Consider the following 25395-nt stretch of genomic DNA (forward strand, 5'->3'; position numbering starts at 1 on the left):
AGCAGGGGAGTCAAATACACTGGAGCCTGTTTGAGCAGGTGACAGAAAACGTACTCCAGTTTATTTGAAGTAGTGATTCATTAACTTCTGTTTAACTGTAAAAAGTCAGATCTTATGTTTCCCCCAAGAACTTTGTGCAGACATTATTATGCATGCATTTGGATGTCACACCCTTTATTATTACACTGTTCGTACAAAGGTACAAACCTCCACAGTGGGCTTCATGATTAAACAAAGGCTGCTTCAGGTTTGTATTGATTTGCATAATAATGCACGTGTTGCTTTTTATTGCTTGTTACACGTTGAGTCTCCATATTGAGAACTATAAGCACTGTAGGGTTATTTACAAGCACACAAACGGCTTCAGCAGACCTTAAAAAAGACATGTAATTTTAAATCATCTTATATGAAACTCCTTTTGCACCCACCAAGCATTTTTTAATGTATGGATTTCAACATCTTTGCCATCCTAAACAGCAACTTTATATACGGTATAAAAGAACAAAAAACAAAGAAGGTGATTTAAAAATATAGTCTTGCTACTTCTTAATTCATAATTTTACATTTTTGTGACATAATGCAGTGTTTTGTGGTGAGTTGATGAAAGAAAACTCGCCTGAAAGCTCTCAGACAGTACTTCTGAAATTGTTCAGATGCAATCATCAGTATTTTGTAATACGGGTTGAATAAATGGACACATTTGAGGAGAGAAAACAATTTCTGGGGTGGCCTAAACCCTGTTGGTGGCAGCTAAAGCTGTTTTTGCCTTATATACGCTGTGTTTCCATGTATGTTTGCTCATGTTACAATAAATCAGCGCACCTATTTCTCATTTTCACAGGAAAATATGAAGAAATGAGAGGTCACTCAAGACTTTTTCACACTACTATATATACAAACAATAAAACACTCCTTACTCACTGCTCAATCAGTAAAATGAAATAAAGTATCATATAAAGTTTAGCTTTTTCTAACAGGTTACTACTTCTAATGAAATATTGTGACATTATTCCTTTGACTTTTATTGTTAGGACATGGTGTGCGTTCTTCCACTTCTGCATAAGTTTTTATGTCTAACTTATGCGTAAAATAGCCTGATTCAAAAGGCAAAAAAAAAATCTTTGGTTTACTACCAAACTACGGCATTAGTTCTCAAGGGACACCTAAGACATCCTTCATTTAATCAGTGACTGAGTACCACAAAGATACTCTCTATTTAAACTAGCCTAGTCAGCTAGTTTAAATAGAGACTCAAACTTAATGTCAGACATCAGCAGCCATTTACACAATCAGTAGTTCTCTTTAGCTAGATCAGACTCCCACAAACATTAGCAGCAGCAGCTTTAATTATGTCCTTTTCATCTAATTCTAATCCTATTATTGGTGTTTTCAAACATTAAAAATGTGCTTCAGAAAGTTTTTTTAAAAGAAATTTGATTTTTAAGGGCCTGAGCAGGTAAATAAGGAGCAGTGATAGGTATGTTGATGGCATAATGTAAAAAGTTTTTTGGTTTTTTTTATTTAATGTGAAAAGAATATTAAAATTATTTTAGGACTAGACACGTACAGATGGCATTAATGAAATGTGTTAGTGATTTCCTAATCCAAGTGAAAACAGAAACATTCTGTAAAAGACAATAAGGAGTGTAAATACAGTAGATATGATTGGTTACTGGTTTTAAAAATACATTTAAAAAGTGGTGTTAGTTGGTTGTAATACTCCAATTCTCCACTAGGTGGAGCTGAAACCCCACGCTCACCTGTGCACACAAATTGGAGCAATTAAAGTTCTCATTCAGTCTGTTAACGTAACTTCTTCTGTGGTTTTCTTTCTTTCTTTATTTGGTGATGCTTTTGTTTCTTTGCTGTTATTCAAAGATAAATATTTTACAGGTCAGTGACGTACGAAAACATCGACGGGCGTGTTGCTGTTCGTGTGTGTGTGTGTGTGTGTAGAAATGTAGGAAGTAACGTTAACCTAACTTTCGGACCAGGACGACGCGGAGACGTAAATCCTGAGTTTCTGAACGAAGTTGTGATTTCTAGGAGGAAGGACGACGCCGACCTGCTGGGAAATTATTCTGTCTTCATTTGAAAGTCTCTCTTAACAGTTTCTTGGCTCGCTTTTACTTTAACACTCAGGTGAAGGTAGTTTTTTTGTTTGTTTATTTATTCCTCCTTAAAAGTAGTGTGTTAGGAGTCGGTTAGCGCCAAACGGAGGTGCAGAGATCTTCGTCTTCCCGCGGCTCTCAGCGCCTTTTCTGCTTTTAAAAGATGAAATGAGAGGTTTTGCTCAAAAGGTGAGGCTCGTTTTGGTATTTTAATTCTTTAGTGCTGTTTACCTGTGCGGCTGTTTACTTGGGAATTTAGATGGGAATAGTGGGAACTTAAACACTGCTGTTTGTCCTTCTTTTCCTGATTTTAAGTGTGTGTGTGTGTGTGTGTGTGTGCTTACACAGCGGACCCCTGCTGAGGTTTTGGAGCAGTGAGTTATGCTGAGGACTGTCTCTGACTGTCAGGATGAGCACTACAGATGGATCTGGGGCCCTAGAGTATGATGAAGAGGCCCGTGTTGTGCAGATTTACCCCAGGGTGTCGTATGACACAGCTGCCTACTGTCCCCTGCAGATCAGTGTTGGGGACACCGTGGCGTTGGTCATCCACAATGCTGTGGTTACTCTGGACCTGGACCCCAACCAGGCATACGACCTGCTGGAGGTGAGGAAGAGCGGGGGAAAGGAGAGGCCGCTGGAGGCAGGGGACTCCCCTTTGGAGCGAGTCCTGCTGTGGCCCAGAGAGGTGCAGAAGTGGCACCCTCAGAGCAAAGGGTACTACTTCATCCTGCAGCAGCAGCAGGTCAACAATGGAGGGTGCAGAACAGAGATCTGCACAGGGGAGTGTGATGACCTCTGCAGCCTCTCCACACTGACCGAGGAGAATGTTCTGGAGGTTTTACGCCAACGCTTCTACAAGCACAAAATCTACACCTACGCCAACAAGATCCTCATCGCCATCAATCCCAATAAGTTCCTGCCTGTTTACTACAACCCCATGTACGTCAAAATGTACGAGAACCAGCCACTGGGAAAACTGAGTCCTCACATTTTTGCCATCGCCGACGTGACCTTCCGCGCTATGCTGAACAGGCAGGCTAACCAGTGTATTGTGATAACTGGTGAGAGTGGCTCAGGGAAGACTGAAAGCAGCAGTTATCTCATTCATTGCTTGACTTCACTCAGCCAGAACATGTACTCCAGCGGGCTGGAAAGGACCATCCTCGGGTCCGGGCCGGTGTTGGAGGTAGGTCACTGTTATGTGATGCTGCTCAAACCACTGATGTAAAAAAAAAAAAAAAAATTCAAAATAAAAGTTGGAGCAGTCCAGAGTTTGCCCCCCCTCAAAAGAGGCAGAGGCAACAAGATACCAGAGCTTCTCACATAGCACAACATCTGATAAAAATCACCTTCGATTGTTATCATTTAGGTGTAGAAACACTGAAGAATTCACATTGTTGCCTCCTGAGTCACCAAAACAGTTCACCAAGTCGACTGATTCCAACTGCCACAAACATTTTTCACAGCGTCTCTATTACCTGTTAAATATCACTGCAAACTGAATGAGCTAAACCCACGATTGAAAAAAATCAGTTCTTGCTTTGTGACATTTGACAAAACACTCAACCTTTTCTTTAAAAGAGAGGTGATTTCCTGGTATGAGAAATTATCACTTTAGATTTTAGATCTTGCAGATAGCAGCACACCCATCTACCTCTCTGGGTTTTTTTTTTTCTTTCTTTTACTGAAAACATATTTTCAGTATTTCTACCTGTAACCCCAATTTTCTCTCTTTCTCTCCCTCTTTTTTTTCTTCACCAGCACATACTGCAAACCCCAAATAACATTTTAAGTTTTGTTGAAACATATTAGTTTTGGTTAATTTTTCAAACAGGTGTGTCAAACTTGTTTTAGTTTATGGGTCACACATTGCTTGAGCTGACGGTACAGTGGGGCAAACCAGTAAAACCACTGTAACATACACTAAATAAAAAAGATAAAAGAAGTGCAAAAAAAAGTACATTCAAAACCTCCACCTGGGCCATGGCCAAGCCCTTAGAAAGCTGCAGCTATACACCAGACATCAGACGGATTAACAGCATGGAATGTCTTAACAAATGTGGGGAAACGGTTAAATCTATACAGCTTGACACTACTTTCATTAGACTACATTGCACTGTGGTTTGTAAACTGTAAAGTCATAAAACCTTCAGATCAATGGCATTTTTGCCATTGATGGTGGTGTAGTGGTTAGCACTGTCACCAAAGAGAGTGGCTCAGCGTGGTTTACCTGGGGTTCCTGATTCCTCTGTGTGGAGTCCGTTTCACGTGTAACTAAATGCCCGCATTCACCAAGTGTTATTTGGCACAGATTTTCACACTGGGTGCCCTTTCTAACATGTCCACGATACAGGGATTTGTGTTTTCTCCCGGTCTCAAACCAAGATTTCTTGTATATTATCCGAATGTGTTAGCTGCTACACTGTGGAGTAGGGCTGCCACACACGATTATTTTGATAGTCGACTAGTCACCCATCATTTTTGCGATTAGTCAACTAATCAGATAATGCGTAAAACATACATCTTATTGCACCAGCATGCATCTTCTCTTATATAACTATCATTAGCTTACAGTTTAAGGTATGTGCTAACTAAAAATAAAGACAAGATGATCGTTTATTAAACTTTTAATGAAATTAGCAGATTGTCTCGGTTGAGTTTAATAAAGTCAGCCAGCTACTCCTTGCTATCCAAAATGTAACAGGACGTTGGAGTAAATTCTCGATCATCTCACACTTCTGTTAAATCAGTTGTCTGTTTGACGTTTATCCTACTGCTTTCGGATCTTACAAAGCTTCAAACGACGCGTCGACTACTAAAATAATTGGTCGTCAATGATTTTGATTGATTTTGTAACCAGTTGGGAAGTGGTTCCTGGCAGTTGCAAAGTGAAATTGGAGGACAAAGGGGTGCTTCACTGAAAACTTCTGTGATTGGTTTGGTAGCTAGCAGACTATCGCAGGCACCAATAGATGTCGACTTTTCAGTTTTTGTGCTATTTGTTCAAGTTTCACCTCAGCTTGCAGCATAATCAAGCATTTGCAGGCCTGCAAGTTTGACAATTTTGGTTTTTACAGAGTGATTATGTCATCTCACTAGCAGACTAATGTTGATCATTTGATTCTGCTGCTGTGAGTGACGTGACTAAAGCAGAAAGATTGCTTCAAGCTGAGGTCTGACTTGTGCTGATATGAGTTTTCTGATAGATGAGGGTGATTTTTGTTTTCTTATCCTTTTTTAGACATGCAAATGAAATGCAGAATGTTCCAAATAGTGAAACCACTGACTAGTAACTTCCTGCAGCAGAAACCTCAGCTTAATCAAGAAAAACCACAAAAAAAATTCAGCTCTAAAGGAAGCTCCTGTAATCATTTACTAGTGAAAAGCTCTGAAGAGCTATTAATACCATCACATTAGAATAGGAAAACAAATGAGCTTTGCTTTTTTTGTTTGTGATCTATTTGTTTTGCAAACATGTCTCACATCAGGACATCATGACATCTCACATCAGGATTTACATGAAGCTCAAACAATTTCCCAAAATCTGAAGGCACCAGAAAGTAAAGCAAAGTCTGCCGGCTGGGAATTCCCACTTCTTTTTTTGTTTTTGTTTTTTACCCACCGCTGTAGTTTCACTGTAGTCTGTGTTGTTTCTATCACACCATCGTCATGCTACAGTGTCCGTGTAAATGAGTAACGACACATTTCCCACTTGCTTTCTGTTTCATTTGCCTGTTGCACAATTGCACAGTGCATGACAGAGAGCAGACATGAAACTAGGCCAGATGCTTTTCCTCTTTTAAACTTATCTAAGTGTGTGTTGTATTTGCTCAAGGACTGAGAGGAGTTCGCTGACTTGGTGACAGAGATTTGCTTAAATCTCTCCCAGCTACCAAAATGTGTAAGAATGCTCTGTTTGAGTTTATGTACAGGCTTTATCTCTCTGTTGGTACAGCAACTAACCTCATACAAAGGATATCATCCCACTTTGTTTCCGATTATGCACGCACACATACATTCACACACCCACATGCAAACACAATCCCAAAGGACCAGCTTTTCACTGGACAGTTGCTAAATATGGATTCTTCTTCGCTCTAAACAAGTTGAGCGAGTTTCTCCTTCCAACAGGTTGCAGCATAAATATTTTTCCTGTTAGCTGAGCTTTACCTCCTTTTATAGTGTGTTGTGCTCTGTTCCCAAAAAGCTTATGGGGAATCGCCGATTTGTCGTGTAGTTAAGCCACTGGGATTTCCTTGTATGCATGAGTCACGCCTCAAGACTTGTTCCTTTTTATCTAAAATCTGAAAATATTGGGCCTTCTGTTTTTTCCCTGTAACTTTCAGTGTTATCTCAACTGTTGTTGGCACGTAGTGGAAAGTACACCTAGCTTTGATCTTTCTGATGCTAGGAAACGGCTACTGACTTCAGACTATTTGCAGTCTTTAGTCCGCAGATGACGACACCTTGCATTATCCAGAAATGGTGAATGATTGATTGGGTAGGTATTGGTGATCAGGAATGAGATTGCTGAGCTCCACTGGGAGGATTTGCAGGGTGTTGTCTTGAAGGGAATGAAACAGAGTAGAGAAAAGAAACAGGAACGTGTCAGAACGTGCTTGGGCAGGCCTGCTGCTAAACATAAAGAACAAAGTATAAATCACTTTTCTCTCTCTCTGTATCCCTCTGCTCTCTAATAAAGGCACTCTTTCAATCCATGCCCCTGGTTAGTTTAATCCGTGGATCATGGATTTTCACAAGTCGACATATCGAAGGAGATTACAGATTATTTGAAGCTGTTCTCTGTCCCATTTTCCCCTTTTCCGCCTTCAGCATTCCACAGTCCATTTGGCACCAGTTCCATTACTTATTTTGATTTGCAAGTCAGCAACTGCGACATTTAGGTGTTCACTGGTAAACATGAGCTAAGCCAACCATTCCTAGTGTGGGAATTGGCCCCCAAAAAAGGAGAAGTTAAATGAGCAGGATTTCGAGAGCGTTTAGATGATGTGCTTGATGTATTTTACATGATGAACGTGTCTGTCTGTCTCAGTGTTTGTTTCTTTGCCCAAGTCTTGGTCTAGGACAATCAAACGTGACAAAAATGTATCTCAGGCCCCTGATGGTTATTAACTATATCAGACATTATCATGTCATTGTGTTGCCTAGCAATCACCTAGCATTATGATTATATTATCAGCATGATAGCATTTATGTACCTATAGCAATAAAAGCACCAAACCATTTTTTTATTGTCATGACAGTAACCTCTCACCTGTACTGTCAAAAGCCAAATCATACAAGCTTAAAGCAACATGCTAGGTGATTTTTTTTTTATTCTTTTACATATAACCATCCTCTACCACACTTTTCTTTTTTCTTTTTTTCTTTCTTTTTGCTTTAGTTAGTGTGATTACGTATATTAGTTTGCTAACAGAACAAATAAGTCAAACAGTACTGTATTATGCAAATGCATTAGTCAAATAAAACAAGACAGAACATTGCTGCTGTTGATATAATATTCATATTCAAATCAGCGGTGAAAGGTGTCGCAGACTGTCTGCACACAAGCTGGAGAACCACAAAATTTAATGAAAGAACAAAATAACTACTCCAAAATCGGAGGAATTTTTTGACATTAATGCCACATTTTTTTGTGTATTAGCAACTTTATTTTTATTGTCATCAATTATAATTTCATTTCCAATTTTTTTGTTTTTAATCAGGATCTCCATCAGCTTCAGTCTAAGCTGATCTACCTGGGATCTGTACACACACCATCCAACAGCCACGGCACATAAACATGAAAGAAGCAGGTTCCTCTTACACAAGCAGCATTGAGTTTCATAGACACAACAATAAGAAATTTTTTTTAAAAAAAACACCTGCATTAGAGTCAATGCATAATCACTCTACAGACATAACGTATTCTCCAGTATAATTTCTATTTCATTATATCACTGCATGTCCCATTTACGTATTTATACTTTGCACTCATATTCACACAGCACATATACATCCTGTCTCCATCAACTGTCTTCTGTATTCAGATAACTTTAGTTACAGTTCTTGCTGGTTTTGGTAATACTGCTTTAAATTGTGAATGGGCTGATAGTCGGTCCAACAGTGAGCCGGCCCAATTTACCATGAACTTTCTTTGAAAAGGACCAGAACAGATAACACGACATGGCATTTAAAACCTGTTTCATAATCTTAGCACTGCTTGAAAAATAATAAACTATAAAATATATTAAAATTTATCACTGAAATTTTCTTCTTCTTCTTTCATGAAGAATAGAAAACAGCTTATTTTTTACATTTGCATGTCCTCAATGTGAAAAAAAAAGTTCCCCATTATAACTTCTTTCACTTCTGGTATTTCCCACTATGGTAATTGCTTTTTCTCAAGGCTAATTCATAGAGACCAACCTCACAAGCATCTACATATCTACCTGAATTAGTACCTCCATTATCTTTGGGTCTATAAAGGACCTCCATCTTTTTTCTGCATATCATGGGTTCTCTGAGTTTTGACGAGTGAGTGCACATTTCCAGCATGTGATTGAGGATGGGAGAGGAAGAATACCTGGTCTTTGTTATGTTCACAGATTGGTGGTTTACTGTGATGACTGTGATTTTTGTTCTGGTTTTCTTTACACCATCTGCGTTTGTCAGTGTTGTGATGGTTAAGTTAAAATTGTTACCCGTGTTTGAGGGAGCTGCTCGTTACACTGAGTCTTGATCCCAGTATAAAGTCTTTTTATTTATACTTTATACTGCATACCAGCTATCTTTTTGTCTCTCCACATACCTTTTATTTTTTCCCAGCTGCATCCACCAACATTATTTAGTTGCCTTTATTCTTTATGTGAAATTGATTCATCTGAAATTTAAAAGGAAATTTGATAGTCTGTCGAAATTTACATGGGTGTAATTTTGAGAACTTTTCAGTGATTTTTAAAGTTGTTCCTCCTGGCATGTGATCAGAGCCGTGTGCGTATCTGCACCGCTGCTCTGACCTGTTAGGACATGACCGTCAGCCGAGCAGATAAAGAAGGGGTGTTAGTTTAGCACCTGGGCCTGATTAGGAAAAACTATTTAATCACTACCCAAAAAAATGCAGACAATTACCTTTCTTTGAGTGTGAAGAAGCGTAATCAATTCCCGTAAACATCGCCCATTACAACAAAACCTGAACAGCCTGAGGTTCCTAAGAAAGAGCAATTGAGTCATGACTTTTTAATCTCACAGTCATCATGCTAAAAATACAGTGACACAGACAATTTATCATCCTTACTTCAGTGGCAGGGTGGTGACTTTGTCTTTAAAACAGTCAAACTGACATAAGTGCTCTGATTTGGCTTAAATGAGCAGCCCCCAAAACTTTGCTTTCCTTTTTAGAAAGTTTTCAAATAATCTGGGGGGACAAATTGGACCGTTTGGTAGACAGAATCCATGTGCGTCTCACTCTGTCGCACATGCATGCAAGCTTTAGATGGTTGGCATGGATGAGTCAGCAGCATCTATTAAGTGACAAACAATTATGGGCCTTTATCTGAGACTTTTAATAGCGGGACTAAGAAGAGACCTGATAACCGTGACAGTGGTCATAAAATTCATTCAAGGAAGGGAAATAAATCTTAGTTTAATTGATAACAAATATAAAAGACAAAAAGACGGTGGTATAAGAACCAGCTGATGTTGAGAATTTTAAAAGGATGCATTAATCAGCGCTTAGCTGATAGGTTTTAGTTTTTGAATAAACATTTGTGAGGTTGAGCAACAGCAGGCAGAAAATACCAGCCAACAAAGAAGGAACTGGGCCTTAAATGACAGCAAATCTCTTTTCTTTCTCTTTTTTGTTTTAGTTTTTATGAACTCATGAGCAAAACACAATTTCAATGAGCTTCTGTTCTCAGTGCTCCTGCTTGTAATAGAGATGAACAGCTGTTAGCGACCTCTCTGAGCAAAACAGGTTAAATATCTGCAGAAAACACAAAAACAGTTTATAAAGTGAAGGTGCTTTTTTGCTTTCCTTTTTGTGTTCACTCCTGATTTATAAGATGTGCACTGAAGCACAACTCATTTACACCAACTCTATCCATGTCATTACATAAAACCGACTAATGGTAACAGTAATCTGCCATCCACAAACCTACATTTACTGTGTTTGGGTGCCAGTGTTTGTGGAAAACATGCCGATGAATTAGTCTGTTTATTTTACTGAAAACTGATGTTCTTTATGTTTTAAACAGGCCTTTGGCAACGCCAAGACCACAAAGAATAACAACTCCAGTCGCTTTGGGAAGTTCATCCAGCTCAACTACCTGGAAAGTGGTGTCATCAGAGGGTAAAGCGCCCTTTATTGTTTTTCTCATGGACCACCTCTGATTGAGTCGTGTCTCTTCAAAGTTAACCGTTTGTTTCATAGTAGTTTTTCTTCCAGTGTCACAAAAGAACAATTGCAGCTTCATGGGTTTTGTTGACGTTCTCTTCCTTTGTCTCTCGTTCAGGGCCGTTATTGAAAAGTACCTACTGGAAAAATGCCGCGTGGTGACCAGAGATAAGAGTGAGAGGTATAAATAAGACTCAAATAGAATACAAGATTCAAACATGTGCAATTTTTAGAAAATCTCTTCTGGCAATAATCATGTTCACACCACTCCCCAGTTTGTACAAGAAACCTTATGTCTACCATAGCCCAATAAAAGCGCTGAGTCATTGGGAAAGTTGAAGTGAAAATTGCTTCTCCTGCAGAAACTTCCATGTGTTCTACTATCTGCTGATGGGCGCGTCCAAAGACGAGCAGGAGGAGCTACATCTTCTAAAGCCACAGGATTATCTCTACCTCAAACAGGTACCTTTGATCCACAGGCTTTACAGCAGCAGTGAGAGAGAAAGTGGAAGACCAGCTTAAATACATGCCATATATAACGTTATCAAATGCGTGAAAACCAGCGAGATATGTTTTATGGAAACAGACCTACAGGGTCTTGAAACTTCTTGGAAGTAAAGAGAAGCCTGTGAAAGCAGCTGCAGTATAATTAATAAACAGATATTCACATGAAGCTAAAAAAAAAAACTACACTTTAATTGCACTTAACACCACACATGCTTTTCCTCCAAATAATATTACTATATGGAGGACCTAAGAACGTGTCTGACATGTTCGTTACTTTTCTCACTGACTCTTTTACCCTCGTCTCCCTGTTTATAGATGTAGATTTAACTGAAATTACAGGTTAACCACCTGATAAGAGTGTCTCCTGTTTATTGCATCAACCAGGGAAAATTGATATTCCCATTTATATTTTTTTATTTTTTAGCAGCTTTTATATTTTAATGATGGTAAACATTTGTTTTTATATGTTTTCCTTATTATAGTCATGTGACATTCATCTGTCGTGTGTCATAGCCAGCAGCCCATGCCTTGAAAGGAAGGTGACTGGATTTTGTGGCAACATTGACTCATACTATGTCACCACACAATGCAACAGTAACTGCAATGCTACAAACTGGAGTAAAAGTAATCCAATTCAGTTTCATTTCTATAGCAACAACAGCAATAGCTATCTGTAGGGGCTGAAAACATGCCTTCTATGTGAGGATGAAGAGGAACCATAACCCTAAAAAGAGCCCCTGGTACACCACCAACCTGTTCATGTCTCTAATTGTTTTTCCTCTCGTGGCGACACACCCACTGAGGAACAAACGCTGGGTAATGGCGATTCTGTTTTGAGACATGTTAAGCTAGAGACACCAGCCGTAGTGAATTGTCGTTTAAGAACCAGACAGTGAAGGGACTTGAACCTGCTGGCCAACGATAAACATAAATGTTGTGTCAGTGTAGATGTGTATGTATGCTTTACCTGAGGTTGTTCATTATGCAGCTGCTGTACAGGAAATAAACATCTGTTCACGTAAAGCTGAAAAACTGCACTTTTAACTGATACACTGCCTGTGCTTCTCCACTAAATTACATTATTAAATGCAGGACTTAAGAACAAGTCTGGCATGTTTGTTTATTTTTCACTGACTCTTTTACCATTGTCTCCCTGTTTATAGATGTAGATTTAACTAAAATTACAGTTTAACCACCTGAAAAGAGTGCTTGTACACTCAGACATGCGCAGACTGTTTTCCTTCGTGGTGATGAAAGGAAATGCTGGGCTGGCATGTAAAAGGGCATTTATTCTTCCAGGACCTGAAGCTCAGTAAAGGACCTCTCCAACAGCCAAACCCATGACATGACATTGACCAATAAGATGAAAGGAAGAAAAATCTGGTCAAAATTTGTACTTGTAACTCTAAACTTGCACACAAGCAAAGGGACTTGAGCGCAGAGTTTTACAGGTAGTTTTTTGCTTTCTGTGTGCAACCTGTGCGACCTTAACGAAAAATTTTTAAAGTTGTGTAAATATTTTTTACAAACAAAAATCTTTTTTACACGCACACAAATTCTCATCTAAAGATGCACAAACATCAAATTTTCAGATATTTTGGTTTACAAGGTTACAAAACTCAGTTCACAAATACGCATTTGGCCCAACAGAGACTGTACTTCCTGAGAATTCTCAGGAGGAATAACATCACACAGAGACTGCTGGTGTCCTTCTACAGAGCCACCATTGAGAGTGTTCTAACTTACTGCATATGCATCTGGTACACTAGCTGCACAGGGGCTCAGAGGAAAGCACTCCAAGGGATCATTAACACCGCCCAAAAGATCACTGGCTGCCCTCTCCCCACACTGGAAGTTCTACACAACGCCCACTGTTTTAAAAAGGCCCAAAACATCATAAAAGACACCTCACATCCTGGCCACTCCCTGTTCGAACTGTTGCCCTCAGGCAGACGGTACAGGGCAATCAGAGCAAGGACTAATAGACTCAAACACAGCTGTTATCCAACTGCAATAACACATCTGAATACTACAAAAAAATGTCCATCACGCCACTCTTGTGTTAATCTATGCACGGTCTGAAGCATGTGTGTGGGAATGTATGTGAATGTTTTACTGTTATATCTTATTAGTATTTTAAGTATTCTATCTATTTTATTTATTGAATTTTATTGTTTTATTTATATTTTGATATTGCTAGGGATGATGCAATGATCGGGGACCATTCTTAATTTCGTTGTTCTCATGACAATGACAATAAAGTTTCTGTTTCTGATTCTGATTCTGATTTGATTTAGAAGTACAAATTATTTATTACCACAATTTGAGCCCATAGTGCAGCAGCTTGTATTCTGCCAGTGTATACATCTGCCACTGCTCTCGTGTTCTTTCCTCTAATAGTTCGTTCACTGTGAAGACGCGATCACTGCTGAAGTCTTGTACGTATCAGAAAAAGCGACTTTTGCTCAGTATTTCAAGTCCAACATGATCAGCTCAGTTTCACTCATGAAGACGTGCCAGTGCACAAGTATACATGGAAACAACAGCGTTACCCACTGCAATACAGACTCTATACCTGTGCATGCGCACATAAAAATCCACACAGAAAGCATTTGATCTCAGCGTTACTGAGTTAAACCAAACATACAGGTTTGTGCATTCCTCAGTTTGCATGTTCTTGCATGATGCAGTGTGTGGATTCTTATATAACTACATCCATAAACATCTGTCTTTGCTTAACATGTATTTGTGTTCTGCATGTTCCACAGGAAGACCTGCTTTTAGACGATGAGGAGAAACTTGGGCAAGAGTACAAGAGGCTCCATCAAGCTATGGAGATGGTTGGGTTCCTGCCCTCCACTAAGAAACAGTATGTATGATAATGATAGAAAGAGCTAAAATGCTACAGACTAGAATAAAAGTTATACTATACTAGTGTCAGTAACAGGTCAGAGCTTGTCCGAAAGCACCTGGCAGCCTCGGGACAAGGCATGTGCAGAAAAGCAAAAACAACATAGTTTGTATGCTGTTCAGGTTGGTTTCCCTGACAAAAAAACACCCACAGCAATTCATAGTTTGAAAAGGTGGGAAGTTTAAAAAACAAAAGTAGTAATAAAGGGTTTTATAGATTTGGTCATGATTTTTTTTTTATATATATTGAAGGAGGTGCAGACTTACACATGCAGCTTGCTTTTAAGCTTTTTTTCTTTTAAGATAATGTGAAGCACTGGATGTCCCAAAAGGCAGCACTGATATATTTAGAGCAACAAAACAATGTTAAATATGCCACCAGTTCATCAGTGATGTGTGGATGAGATTGAGGGGGGGAAAAAAGTTTAAACAGTAATGTAAAAGTAATTGTGTGTCCTTTGGCTGTCTCATTTGGTCTTGGGCACAACTAGATTAACTTTGCATGGTTCACAGTTTTAAGTAATCCGTATTTAGCTCATACGTTTGTTTTGTGGGTTTTGCTGAGATGACTACATTGAAGATGTTGCCAGTGTCATTTAGAGCAATCTGAGGTTTTAAGGAACACTGACCACCTTTAATATGAACACTTAAAAAGTAAAAAAACCAATGAATTTTCTTCTACTTATTTAATTAAAGGGGCGGAGGCCTGGTGCCTGCCCCAAGACAGGCCCTTGGGTTTGAATCCATCTGTGTGGACTTTGCATGTTGTCTCCAGGTGCTCCAGCCTCCTCCCACAATCCATTCAGGTCTTTGGACTGTGGGAGGAAGCAGACGAGGATGAATAGACAGATTATATTACGGATACAGATTATATTGAAATTGAAATTCTGTGATATTATATGACAAAGTGGACATTTGGTTCATACATTTGATAAGATTAACTGACTGTGTTTGTGTCCAATGTGCAGCATATTTTCCATCCTCTCCGCCATCCTCCACTTGGGTAACGTCACATTCACTCAGTCAGACGACCCTCCGCGTTTGGAGGTTGGACCTCCTGAAGTCTTGTCTATACTGTCAGACCTGTTGAAGGTATGATCAGAAACAGCCGATTTAGTGTTACTGCAGTGTACTGCGTACTGCTACATTTGTAATGGTCACTTGAAAGGGTCCAGTTAAGTTCCAGAGAAAATGAAAACTAAACTGCGTCAGTGTGGTTTGTAAATAAACATGTCTCAGTCTGTAATTTTAGTGGCATTTGCAGAAGATTGAAGAAATGCCTCAATACTTATGTATTTCTTTTTATTTCCAGGTGGAAGAGGAATCACTGGTGAATACTTTGATCAAGAGAAAAATGATAACTGCCAGCTTCACCATAGCTTTACCGTACACGCTAGATGAGGTAGTTTAAATGTTAACTTGATCTTTAATTTTACAAGTCAACTTTTATTGCCTTCTTCCTACATTAACGTCACATTTTAATCATCAGCTATATAGAAGAGAGAGATGATGTCACTCAGTAGTTGGTTAGTTTCTTTTTAGGAAGCCTCAAGCCTCAGCATGTTCAGCGTCATCATCAAGATGACTAGACTCTGTGTATGGAAAAAAAAAATTCCAAAATTAGTCTCCATTCTGATTCTTACATGAACCAAGATTTACAAAACAAAACAAAACTCATGAGGAAAAGTGTTGCTAAGATTATAGATCAAGGGGCTTGAGCCCTGTTTCTCTCATAGACTTTTATAGAATTAAACCCCTAAAACAGCGGTCCCCAATATTTTCATGGACCGTCCTTTAATGTGTAGCAGATAAATACAACAATACGACCAAGACAAAAACTGTGGTGTTTTGTAACTATAATAATAAACGCGAATTCAGTGTGTAATTGTGTAACTTTATTAGCAGCGTCCATAGTACCAGTTGAAAACACGCCTCAATCACATTCCATAACAAGGTATAGACACCACAACATTAGTGATTCAGCAATTCCAAGATGAGCAATCATTTGCTGTTGGTTACTATTACTGCAATTAGGGGAGGCTTTTTCCCAAACTCTGGGAACGAGCAGGCAAGTTAAAGCCGTACAGAAGAGGCATGTAAACACATCAGGGTAGAAAGGGAACACTCCCTTTTTACACTGAAAAATGAGTTTTGACACTCGTGATGCTAATATTATGTGACTGTAATGTTATGCTCCTGTGCTTTCAGGCCGTCGCAATGCGAGACTCCATGGCCCAATCTTTATACAGCGCTCTGTTTGACTGGATCATCCTTCACATCAACCATGCGACCATGAACAGACGAGACATGGAGGAGTCCATCTCAGTGAGTCGCATGATTCAATATAATAACGATATAATTGAGATGAAAAGCCTTTCCTTACTTTTCCATGTCCAAATTCATTCCTGCCAGGCTGCTTCACTTTAGATTCATTTAGTTGGTTTTTTTTATACGATTAGATTCAAATAAATCCATTAATATATGTGTGCTTTTTTTTTTTAAATGGAACAGGTCTGTGTAATATTTAGCTCATAAATTAACACTTTTGAGTATGGTGCCTTTGAATTTGTCTGCATTGCTGTTTTGTTTTTAGTGTTTGTCCATCGGTGTCCTGGATATGTTTGGCTTTGAAAACCTCCAGTCAAACAGTTTTGAGCAGCTGTGCATCAACTACGCCAACGAGACACTGCAATGTTACATCAACCACAACATCTTCAGGCTTGAGCAAGTAGGTTTATTTATACACATTTACAACAAGAAAAAGTTCTTTTCATTATTATAACTGGACACACCATACACGTGCGCTTAACTGGAAAGTTCTGAAATACGTTCTTCTTCACAGCTTTTCACGCACATATTGGCATGTTTTACAACATACACTCAATGGCCACATTTTTTTCTGTTTTTCTCTTTTCTTTACTTTCAAATCAAAGAACATTGAGCAATCAGACAACAAATTGAATATGTGCAATAAATTGAAATTTGCGGATAGTTTCATTTTACTATCATTGCAACACTGTGTTACTAACGGCATTCTTGAGCTTGGAAGACTGATTCACAGTAACACATGACATGATTGCGTAAATATGTTGTGATAAATGCCAGGAGGAGTTTGTGGAAGAGGGCATTGTCTGGAAAAACATCGAGTTCAGCAACAACAGCGACTGCGTTCAGCTGTTCGACAAGAAGTCGATCGGACTCTTCGACCTGCTGGAGAAGGAGAGCAAGTAAGTGAACTCATACTACTGTAGACCTTATTAATTTAATTTTCATCTATATATATATATTTTTTTTAATTCAGTTTCCATAGTTCATTTGCTTGTTGAAATTATTTTTTTGTTACATAAAAATGTCTAATTAGTTCAGGTGTTCGTTTTACACTCTAATTAGACTGTCAAGACACAGAAAATGTTTCAGTACTTAAAGCCACCTCAGGCTGGCTGTGTAGGGAAAATAAACTATGACATGTTTTTAAAAAAAATATTGTTTGTTAGTTTTTTTTTGTTTGTTTGATTTTTTTTTTTTACTTTCGCTAAAATGTATTTTAAAACTAGTGTGAAATCTTAGTTTAGTTTTTGTTAATATTTTGGGGGGGGGTTAAAGAAACAAATAAAATTTACATTATTGAAACTATTTAATTGTTTAATTACAAGGTAATGTAGTTAAAATAGAAATTTTGTATTAATGAATAGCCTATAATGACAATTATAACTTCGGTGAGGACATACTTTATACTTTAGTTATGTATTAGCAGACGAGTTAAACTTTTTGCCTTTTGCATCAGTTCATTTGTTACCAAAAATATACTGAAATCAAAGAAGTATCCGAGAGCACAAACCTCCAGCGAGGCAGCTCACATTCTGGGCAGTTTTAATTTTATTTTGCACATATTCAGATTGTTTTGTTTCATTTTTGTTTTTCTTCACACTTTAAGAAGTTTTTAGTTCAATAAAAACAAGTTCAGACGGGCTTTTATTTGACCTGGTGAAAGAACCATTGATATACATGACATAATTCTGTGTGTAATCATTGTTTTTTTTGTTTTTTTAATGCGGCTGTAGTTCATGTGTAGCGTTCATTTAATTGTAGTAAAATTCATTCAAGTGTTCAGTAATTAATATTAATTGAAGTTTGTTTTGGTTTAAAACAGGTTGTACACGTATTCAAATGGTTATATATTTAAATGATTGTAACCTGTTACTGTAATGAGAAAAAAAATCAAGTACACTTGCATTAGAACAGACTGTAATTAATCTTTTATGAACGCTCAAATTAAAAAGGAGTTAAATAAAAATTCAGTTTGAATTATTTTTCGGGCAAATCACAGCTAATAACAGGTAGAGATGATTCAGTTCATCACAGTATACTTTCTGTATTGTCAGTCTAGTAAATATGCCAGAGCCAACTCTTCTTTTTAAAATGTAATTATTTCTCTATGTAACGTCAGTTTAAAAAAAACAAAAACCACTATGGGATGAAATGATTTTTTTTATTTATTTTTGAGGTTGCCTTTATCTCGTCTTACCATTGTTTAGTCGTACATTTATTCCATATGTCAGCGGTCCCCAACCCCCAGGAGTCGTTTGGTGCTGGGCTGCAAGAGTTGAGGCTTTCAGGTCTTCAGGGTTTTTATTGTTTTTTATCTTTTTTTTTAGTGTGTTTTTATTTTTTATTTATTTATTTAAATTTTTTTGCGTTTTTTATCGTTAACTCCGTTTTCCTGGGTCTTTTCCTGGGTGTTATCAATAAATCTTCTTTTTTGGGTTATTTTTGTTGTTGTATTTATCTGCGACACCTTAAAGGCCGGTCCGTAAAAATACTGTTGGACATAAACTGGTCCGTGGCCCAAAAAAGGCTGGTGCCTTATGTCATGTATTTTTCTTTCTCACTGTGTTTCTTCAGCCTCACCGAGGCCACAGACAAGAGTCTGCTGGTAAAGATAAAGAAGCAGCATCAGGACAACCCATACTTCAAACCATCTCCACACACAGAGCCAACTTTTGTGATTCAACACTTTGCTGGGAGGGTTAAATATCACATCAAGGTGGAGTAAAATTCTTCTTCTTTTTTTTGGCTTTGCAGTAACCTTGTTTGATAAGGAAGTGTGGGGGAAAAAAACTCTTTGCAGCCAAGTAAATCATTAATTCCCTCCACAGAGAAAACTGTGGAAGCATTGTTAGTTTTTAGTGTCAGACACATGTGTAAACACTGCGAAGGCTGTGAACCACACACGGTTGTGTACTGATCATTACTATTTCTCATTCATTAGGACTTCAGAAAGAAAAACACAGAACACATGCGTCCTGATGTCATATCACTTCTACGGAGCAGTGAGCGCTCCTTCATCCATCACTTGGTTGCTTCCAGCCCGGAAGCACAGTTCAGATGGGGTGTCCTCCGAGCAGCCATCCGCATCCTCACAGTATTCAAGAACCTGGGACGTCGACGGGAAGAATTAAGTGGGTAGTTTAGTTATGGTTGACAGTTATCTAAAAAAAAAAGAGAGAGAAAAGTGAATTTCCTTTGTAGGACAACATTGGCACCTTTGTTTGACTTTCTTTCCTTAATGAGTTTGTCAGCCTTTATCAAGACAGTCGAGTTTCTTTATGTGAAATGTTTCTCATTTTTGTTATAATGTACAACTAGCTTGCTTTACTGTCGCCACAGCTGCTGCAAGGCGGAAGTCTTTTAAAGAGATACTAGATAAGCGCCGGAGTACTTTGACTCAACTATCCAGGTAAATATAACACACAAGTACATGAATGGCACATATTGGGAATTGGTCTCGATGCAGACACCAACAAGATATATGTCGTTTAGCACTGGATGATGAATAAAAAGCTTAACATCCAGTGAGTTAAGTTTCACATGGTCATATAAGCAAAAAACAAAACATAACATAAGAACGGTTCTGTGCTGATAAAGTTAAAGAGGTTCTCTCATTCTTGCAGTACCAGCACGAGTCTGGATTTCTCCTTTGATCACTCTGATGAACGACCAGTTGATGTATTTGATTTTTTGGCCATGGGTCACGACCAAACCAGCCAGCCCGTCTGCTGTACTGTGCAGAAAAGGTGAGCTTGCTTTTGGTTAAACAGTTATATTATATATAACAGTTTTTCATAATCCTCTTTCTGTCTGTTTTCTGCAGGAGAACTAAAAGCGGTCGACAGAAGCAGATTATCCCAAAGGTAAAGCCTCATAACTCATGGATGTTAACTGATTCTTTATCAATAGTCTTTGATTTTGTTTTAGAGTCAGGAAGCTCACAGTTATATTTATGTTTTATCAAACAGAACCTTGTTGATTTGCGTTCTCTCCGACACATTATTGGTCTCACGGGGCACGACCTAACCAGCAAATCCATCTTCCATCCTCACCGAAAATCAAATCCTTCTACAGTAGGCTCTCAGTTCCAGGTTTGTCTTCAGCATAACATCTAAAATATCCCTGGTGTGGAAACATTTTAATACTATGTCATTCTTAACGGTGATATCCTCAAGTGACACCCTATCAGAAAGGCTTAAAAACTCTGTTGCCGTTTAAGATGAAGTACTTTAATGAAAACTTGCTCACTGTTTGTATGCTTCTTGCAGGCATCACTCACAACTCTGATGGACAGAATTGCAAAAGCCGAGCCTTTCTTCATTTTCTGTGTGCGCGCCAATGCTGAAAAGGTAATCTGTGAATCTGTGGCATCATCATTATGAAGTTTATATGTTTCACTGAATAAGAAACTTCATCATTTTTTTTTTGTTTTTTTGTTTATTTAAACAGAAGGAGCTGTGCTTTGATGATAAACTTGTCCTAAACCAAATCAGGTATACAGGCTTACTGCAGATAGTTCACATCCAGAAGTCTGGCTACAGTGCCAAATACACATTTGAGGTGGGCACTCGTTTTAATGTGATTCTACTTATAAATGTATATAAATAATCATCCTCAGGAAAGGAACAACTGATTCATTCATTTTCATCTTCTGATGCTGTTTTTCTCTCAATGGCAGGAATTTGTTGAGAAGTTTAGGATTTTGTTTCCACAAGGAACTGCTGCAACTCCAGCGCACATCACGGCACTGTTTGAGTGGATGGCTTTGGATAAGAAGACCTACCAAATAGGAAAAACAAAGGTAGATCACAATATCGCTTTTCAAACCAATCAGCCCCATATTAAATTGCCTCTGGTCTCCCTTTAAAAGCGTTCGTTAATAACTACAATTTCAGAATTACAATAATACATTTTAGAATTCTGACGCAAGTAAACTAATAAACACGCATAAATGTCAGAGAAGCAGGGTGTGTGTGTGCTAAAATCTAGAGAAGAGTTAACTGCACAAATGTGTCTGCATTTATTATATGTATGGCATCTTCTTATCTACTCAGGTTTTCCTTAAGGAAAAGCAACGGCAACTGCTTCAAGACACACTCAACAAAGAAGTGATGCGCCGCATCATCACCCTGCAGCGCTGGTTCCGCACGTCCCTCATAAGGTTCCACTTTCTGCACAAAAGAGATGCTACAATGATCATACAGGTGCAGCACTTTTGTTTATGCTCACTGCTAAACAAAAACAAAAAACTCTGAGGCTGAGCCAGTAAGATTTGGGTCACTTAGGCTCTTTTTTTTTTTTTCTTGCTGTGCCAGTAACTGAAAATGTTCCTCAAAGTCAAAAACATACTTGATTAGGGCTAAAATAGTATTTCTGCTCTTACAGAGGAGATGGCGTCAGTTTTCTCTGACCCAAAATCGAACCGCTACATTGATGCAGGCAGCATGGAGGACGTCCATGGAGGCATCCAAACACACGGAGTGGAAGCAGGATGATGGCGGCTCCAAAGACCGGGGCGGACGGGAAAGGTACTGATGTGGCTGAAGTGCATTACAGGAGTAACAGCTCTTGTAGTTATTATTCAGATATGCCATTACTCGGATTGTGAGCATTACACTGATTGATCTCTTTGAATTGATGATGTATCCCACACTCAGTGCATTAGGCTCATTTATCTGGCGCAGAGTGCTGCATTCAAGGGCATGCAAGCAAGCAGTAGATGATTTCAGATTAATACTATAAGGAAATATGTGTTTGCTCACAAACACATGCCCTTGACAATCCAGTTTATTTTTAAAGGCATGCATTTATCAGGGTATGTACGCTGAAATGCACCATTTGAAAAATATGCTTGTCAGTGCCCTCTGGTGGCTAAATAATAGTAGGACAAAATAGGATATGTGCTAATCTGCTGTATCTGTGATAGCTTTACGGAAGCAAAATGGTCTCTGGTTTAATAATAAATTTCAGGTAAAATGAGAATTTAGCAGTTAAAAACTGTTAGGATTCATATTCATTTCACTTTTTTCTCTTATCTTTTTCTTTTTTTTTAATAACAGCTTGAGAAAAAGGGAGTTGAAGAGGCAGGAAAAAATGGAGCAGCCTGACCCAGTCAATAGTCTTGCTGTACAGCGGGACAAAGGCAATGAGAAACGTCAAGGCAAATCCCCTCCATCACTCACCAGACCCTTCTCCGTCCCTGTAGATCTAGTTTCCATTAACAATGACTCCACCAGCCACACTAAGGGAAACACACTTCAGCGCTACAAAGATTTCGGGGGATTCAAGGAGAAGGCCGATAGGTGGAAGGACAACAGACATAGTGCAGGAGATTCAGGTTCTGAAGCACTCCGGCAAAGAAATTATAGGAGAAATAAATTTCAGTAAGTTTTTCAACTTCTACAGTCAGTGGTTCTGCTAACATGGCCTCAGAAAAATGTTTTGAATACAGTCCAAGGTCCAAATTTGGGCAACCACCACAGTGCATTTTATTATTGATGTTTTTGAAGTGAAGACTTTGAGCTCACAAAGACTCAAAAGTAAAAGTTTAATAGGATGCCTGTTTCCTCATTCTTCAGTGATCAATTAAGCAGATAAGTGTTTAACTTTTTTTTTTTTTTAGATTTTCACTGAAAATCTGATCGTGAGACTCAGTGAGACGATGATGTAGGTGAAGGAGGCCATTGTTAGGCTGAAAAGAAACCCACCAAGAGATTTTTGAAACTTTAGGCGTGGCCACATTAACAAATCCAATAAATTTTTAAAGAGTAGGGAGTGCAAAGCACACCAAAAGGCCCAAAATGGGAGACACGTTTTTTTCCTTAGCTAAGAAAAACCTCACCCAGCAAGTCCAAAACATTCTTTAGCAGGTAGGCGTATCATTGTCAAGGTCTGCAATCAAGAGGCGCCTTCATGAATGTGAATAGGGTGAAGATGAGACAATAGCTGGGAAAATGTCTGTTACTGCAGCTTTAAAAAAAAAAAAAAAAACTTTGCTCAGAAAGTTGAAAGTCACACTAAAGAAGGAGTTCAGTTAAACAGCGAAGAGCTCAGAGAGTCCAAATCTAAATGATTCAGCAAGAAGCTTAATCCCAAAATGAATGTAGGGCGTGCGGTATGACCAAGGTTTTCTGAGTCTGTCTTTGTGGCAGCACAGTGCAAACACGTTTGAGAAAGTGATTAGCTGCATCTCCACTATGTGGTGCAGAGGATGGTCATTATCCACAGCCACAGTTATTTGGATGACCTCCGCATCACCTGACAGAGGAATCCAAACAGTGTGTGGATTCACACTAGATCCAAACACCAGCAGCAAGGACAAATTCCCTTAGTGAGTAATACGGATGCATTTCTGCAGGAAATTATTACGCAATCAACATCCCAGTCTCCCTGAAAAGTCCTGAAGTCATGGAAGGTCACACTGTGGTCCGGGAAGTGAGAGTGTGTCTTCATGAAAAGCGCATCAAACTGCACTCTTTGTTCCCTCTGGTGTTAATCGGCTCACCACAGCTGGTCCATCTTATATTCCACAAAGATCACATGCTCCCCGATGATCGTTAGACCAGCTCCAGATTTCAAATCGCAGCTGGGATTTCAGACTTTGCTCCGGGCAGTCACATCATCATTGATGATCAGGTGTTGGAAGTTCTCTGTCGTTGAGAGTGCAAAGGAAGACAAGTAGTAGGCTTTTAGATCTTGACTTTGAAAGACTGGGGGGAAACAAAAGACAGCCACTTCATTTGCTTGAATGTGAGCCAAAAAAAACAACGTTAGATGGAGATAAAGTTAGTAAAATGAACAAAAAGCACAACAGCAGCAGGTTCTGCCACTTGCTTCCAATGAATGGCGTAATAAAAGCAGAGGGTTTACACTCAGGCAAAGAAAGGCATTAAACTTGATTGGGCTCGCACAGTTCTGGAAAAGAAGACAAAAAATTTTTTTGGACAGATGAAATCACCTGAAATTATGTCAGTTTGTCCAATTACCTTTGAGCCTCTGAAAATGGGGGACTGTCTGTGATTTTGGTTTTTTGGTTTTTTTTAAAGGCTGTAATTCCTAAACCCTGTACAATAGTACTGGTACAACCCTCGAGTTAAAGCTGCAAGTCTGCACAGTCTGCCTCAAAACTAAAAAGACAAAACTACAAAGATGATACCATTGTCCAAATAGTTATGGGTCTAACTGTATGACATGCTTTCTGTTTAAGCATCTTGAATAAGTATTTCTGCCTTAAGATCCTAAAGTATAGATTCTCATGCTATTAATAATGATTGGAAAGTGTTTTATATTTAGTCAAACAATCACTCATTGCTTTTATTTCCCTCTACAAACAGCACCAAAAAGTCCATGTCTGCAGATGAACTTTCCAAGATCAGCTCATCAGGCTCTGACAGCTCATCTTCAGTCAACGAGGTAACATCAGCTCCTGTATCAGTGATTGACCTAAAAAGTTTAATTTAACCTGTCTTTATTATTTTTGTGCTCTTATTGAGTGATTGTTAGTGTCCTTGCTGCATGTATGATAGTGTTGTAGCTTTGTGTACTGTGAGCTAATGTTACAGTGAAAAACACATGAAAGGAGGCTTCTTGCACATCAAAGGAGGTCTCGCAGACCTCGTACCTCATCACTTTCCCTGGCCCAATTAGGTCAAGGTCCGGGTCCGCAAGCGCAAGAAACACAAGCGGCGCTTAGCCTACGCCCGCAGTGGTTTGATGTGTAACTTTGCTGGCTCCAAGGAGAGCGAGTACTGGAGCTTTCCACTGCCGCCCATAAGTCCCTGTGTGGCCAGTCTGACGAGCTTGGTCAGTAGCGCCGATGTCCGGGACCTCAAATCCAAGGTTGGATATAGGGATTTTTTTGCCAACCAGATCTCTTCTCTGCATGCAACTCTTGCATGTGTATGTACCAAATGGTTGGATAGCTTGGATTGTTCTGGGACTTCTGATTTCTGCTGTGGAGGCCAGGACAGCGAAAAATGGGCTGTTGCTTTCAAGCAGAAGGGAAATATTAAAGCCCGTTTTTAAAGCTCATTTCTGATCTTTCTTGTCTTTCCGACCAAAATGAGGAGAGGGTCAGCAAGGACAGAATATTAGAATATGAAAAGAATATTATTATGTGCTCTGATGTCAGTGTGTTTGGTC

At 38.9% G+C, this 25395-nt stretch overlaps 1 protein-coding gene across 4 annotated transcripts in view; it reads left to right on the plus strand.

Moving 5' to 3' along the window:
• Positions 1-1816: 1816 nt before the first annotated feature.
• LOC309694328 (myosin IXb) overlaps positions 1817-25395 on the plus strand; it is a 31446-nt gene continuing 7867 nt past the window's right edge. Inside the window, exons 1-26 of one of the 4 annotated variants that reach the window (XM_082514337.1) lie at positions 1817-1893; positions 2187-2300; positions 2460-3300; positions 10370-10464; positions 10628-10690; positions 10872-10971; positions 13785-13885; positions 14895-15018; positions 15239-15328; positions 16135-16251; positions 16520-16654; positions 17032-17153; positions 18829-18970; positions 19196-19385; positions 19594-19663; positions 19878-20000; positions 20078-20117; positions 20223-20345; positions 20523-20603; positions 20704-20814; positions 20933-21055; positions 21309-21458; positions 21640-21782; positions 22314-22637; positions 24588-24666; positions 24901-25092. In XM_082514337.1, coding sequence (XP_082370463.1) covers positions 2521-3300; positions 10370-10464; positions 10628-10690; positions 10872-10971; positions 13785-13885; positions 14895-15018; positions 15239-15328; positions 16135-16251; positions 16520-16654; positions 17032-17153; positions 18829-18970; positions 19196-19385; positions 19594-19663; positions 19878-20000; positions 20078-20117; positions 20223-20345; positions 20523-20603; positions 20704-20814; positions 20933-21055; positions 21309-21458; positions 21640-21782; positions 22314-22637; positions 24588-24666; positions 24901-25092 — 3618 coding nt within the window. In that variant the 5' untranslated portion in view covers positions 1817-1893; positions 2187-2300; positions 2460-2520. The other 3 variants (XM_082514339.1, XM_082514338.1, XM_082514340.1) reach the window with 3 other exon arrangements.

This window comes from Aulonocara stuartgranti (assembly GCF_965226115.1).
Source record: "Aulonocara stuartgranti genome assembly, chromosome: 18".
NCBI classification, from domain to species: Eukaryota; Metazoa; Chordata; class Actinopteri; order Cichliformes; family Cichlidae; genus Aulonocara; species Aulonocara stuartgranti.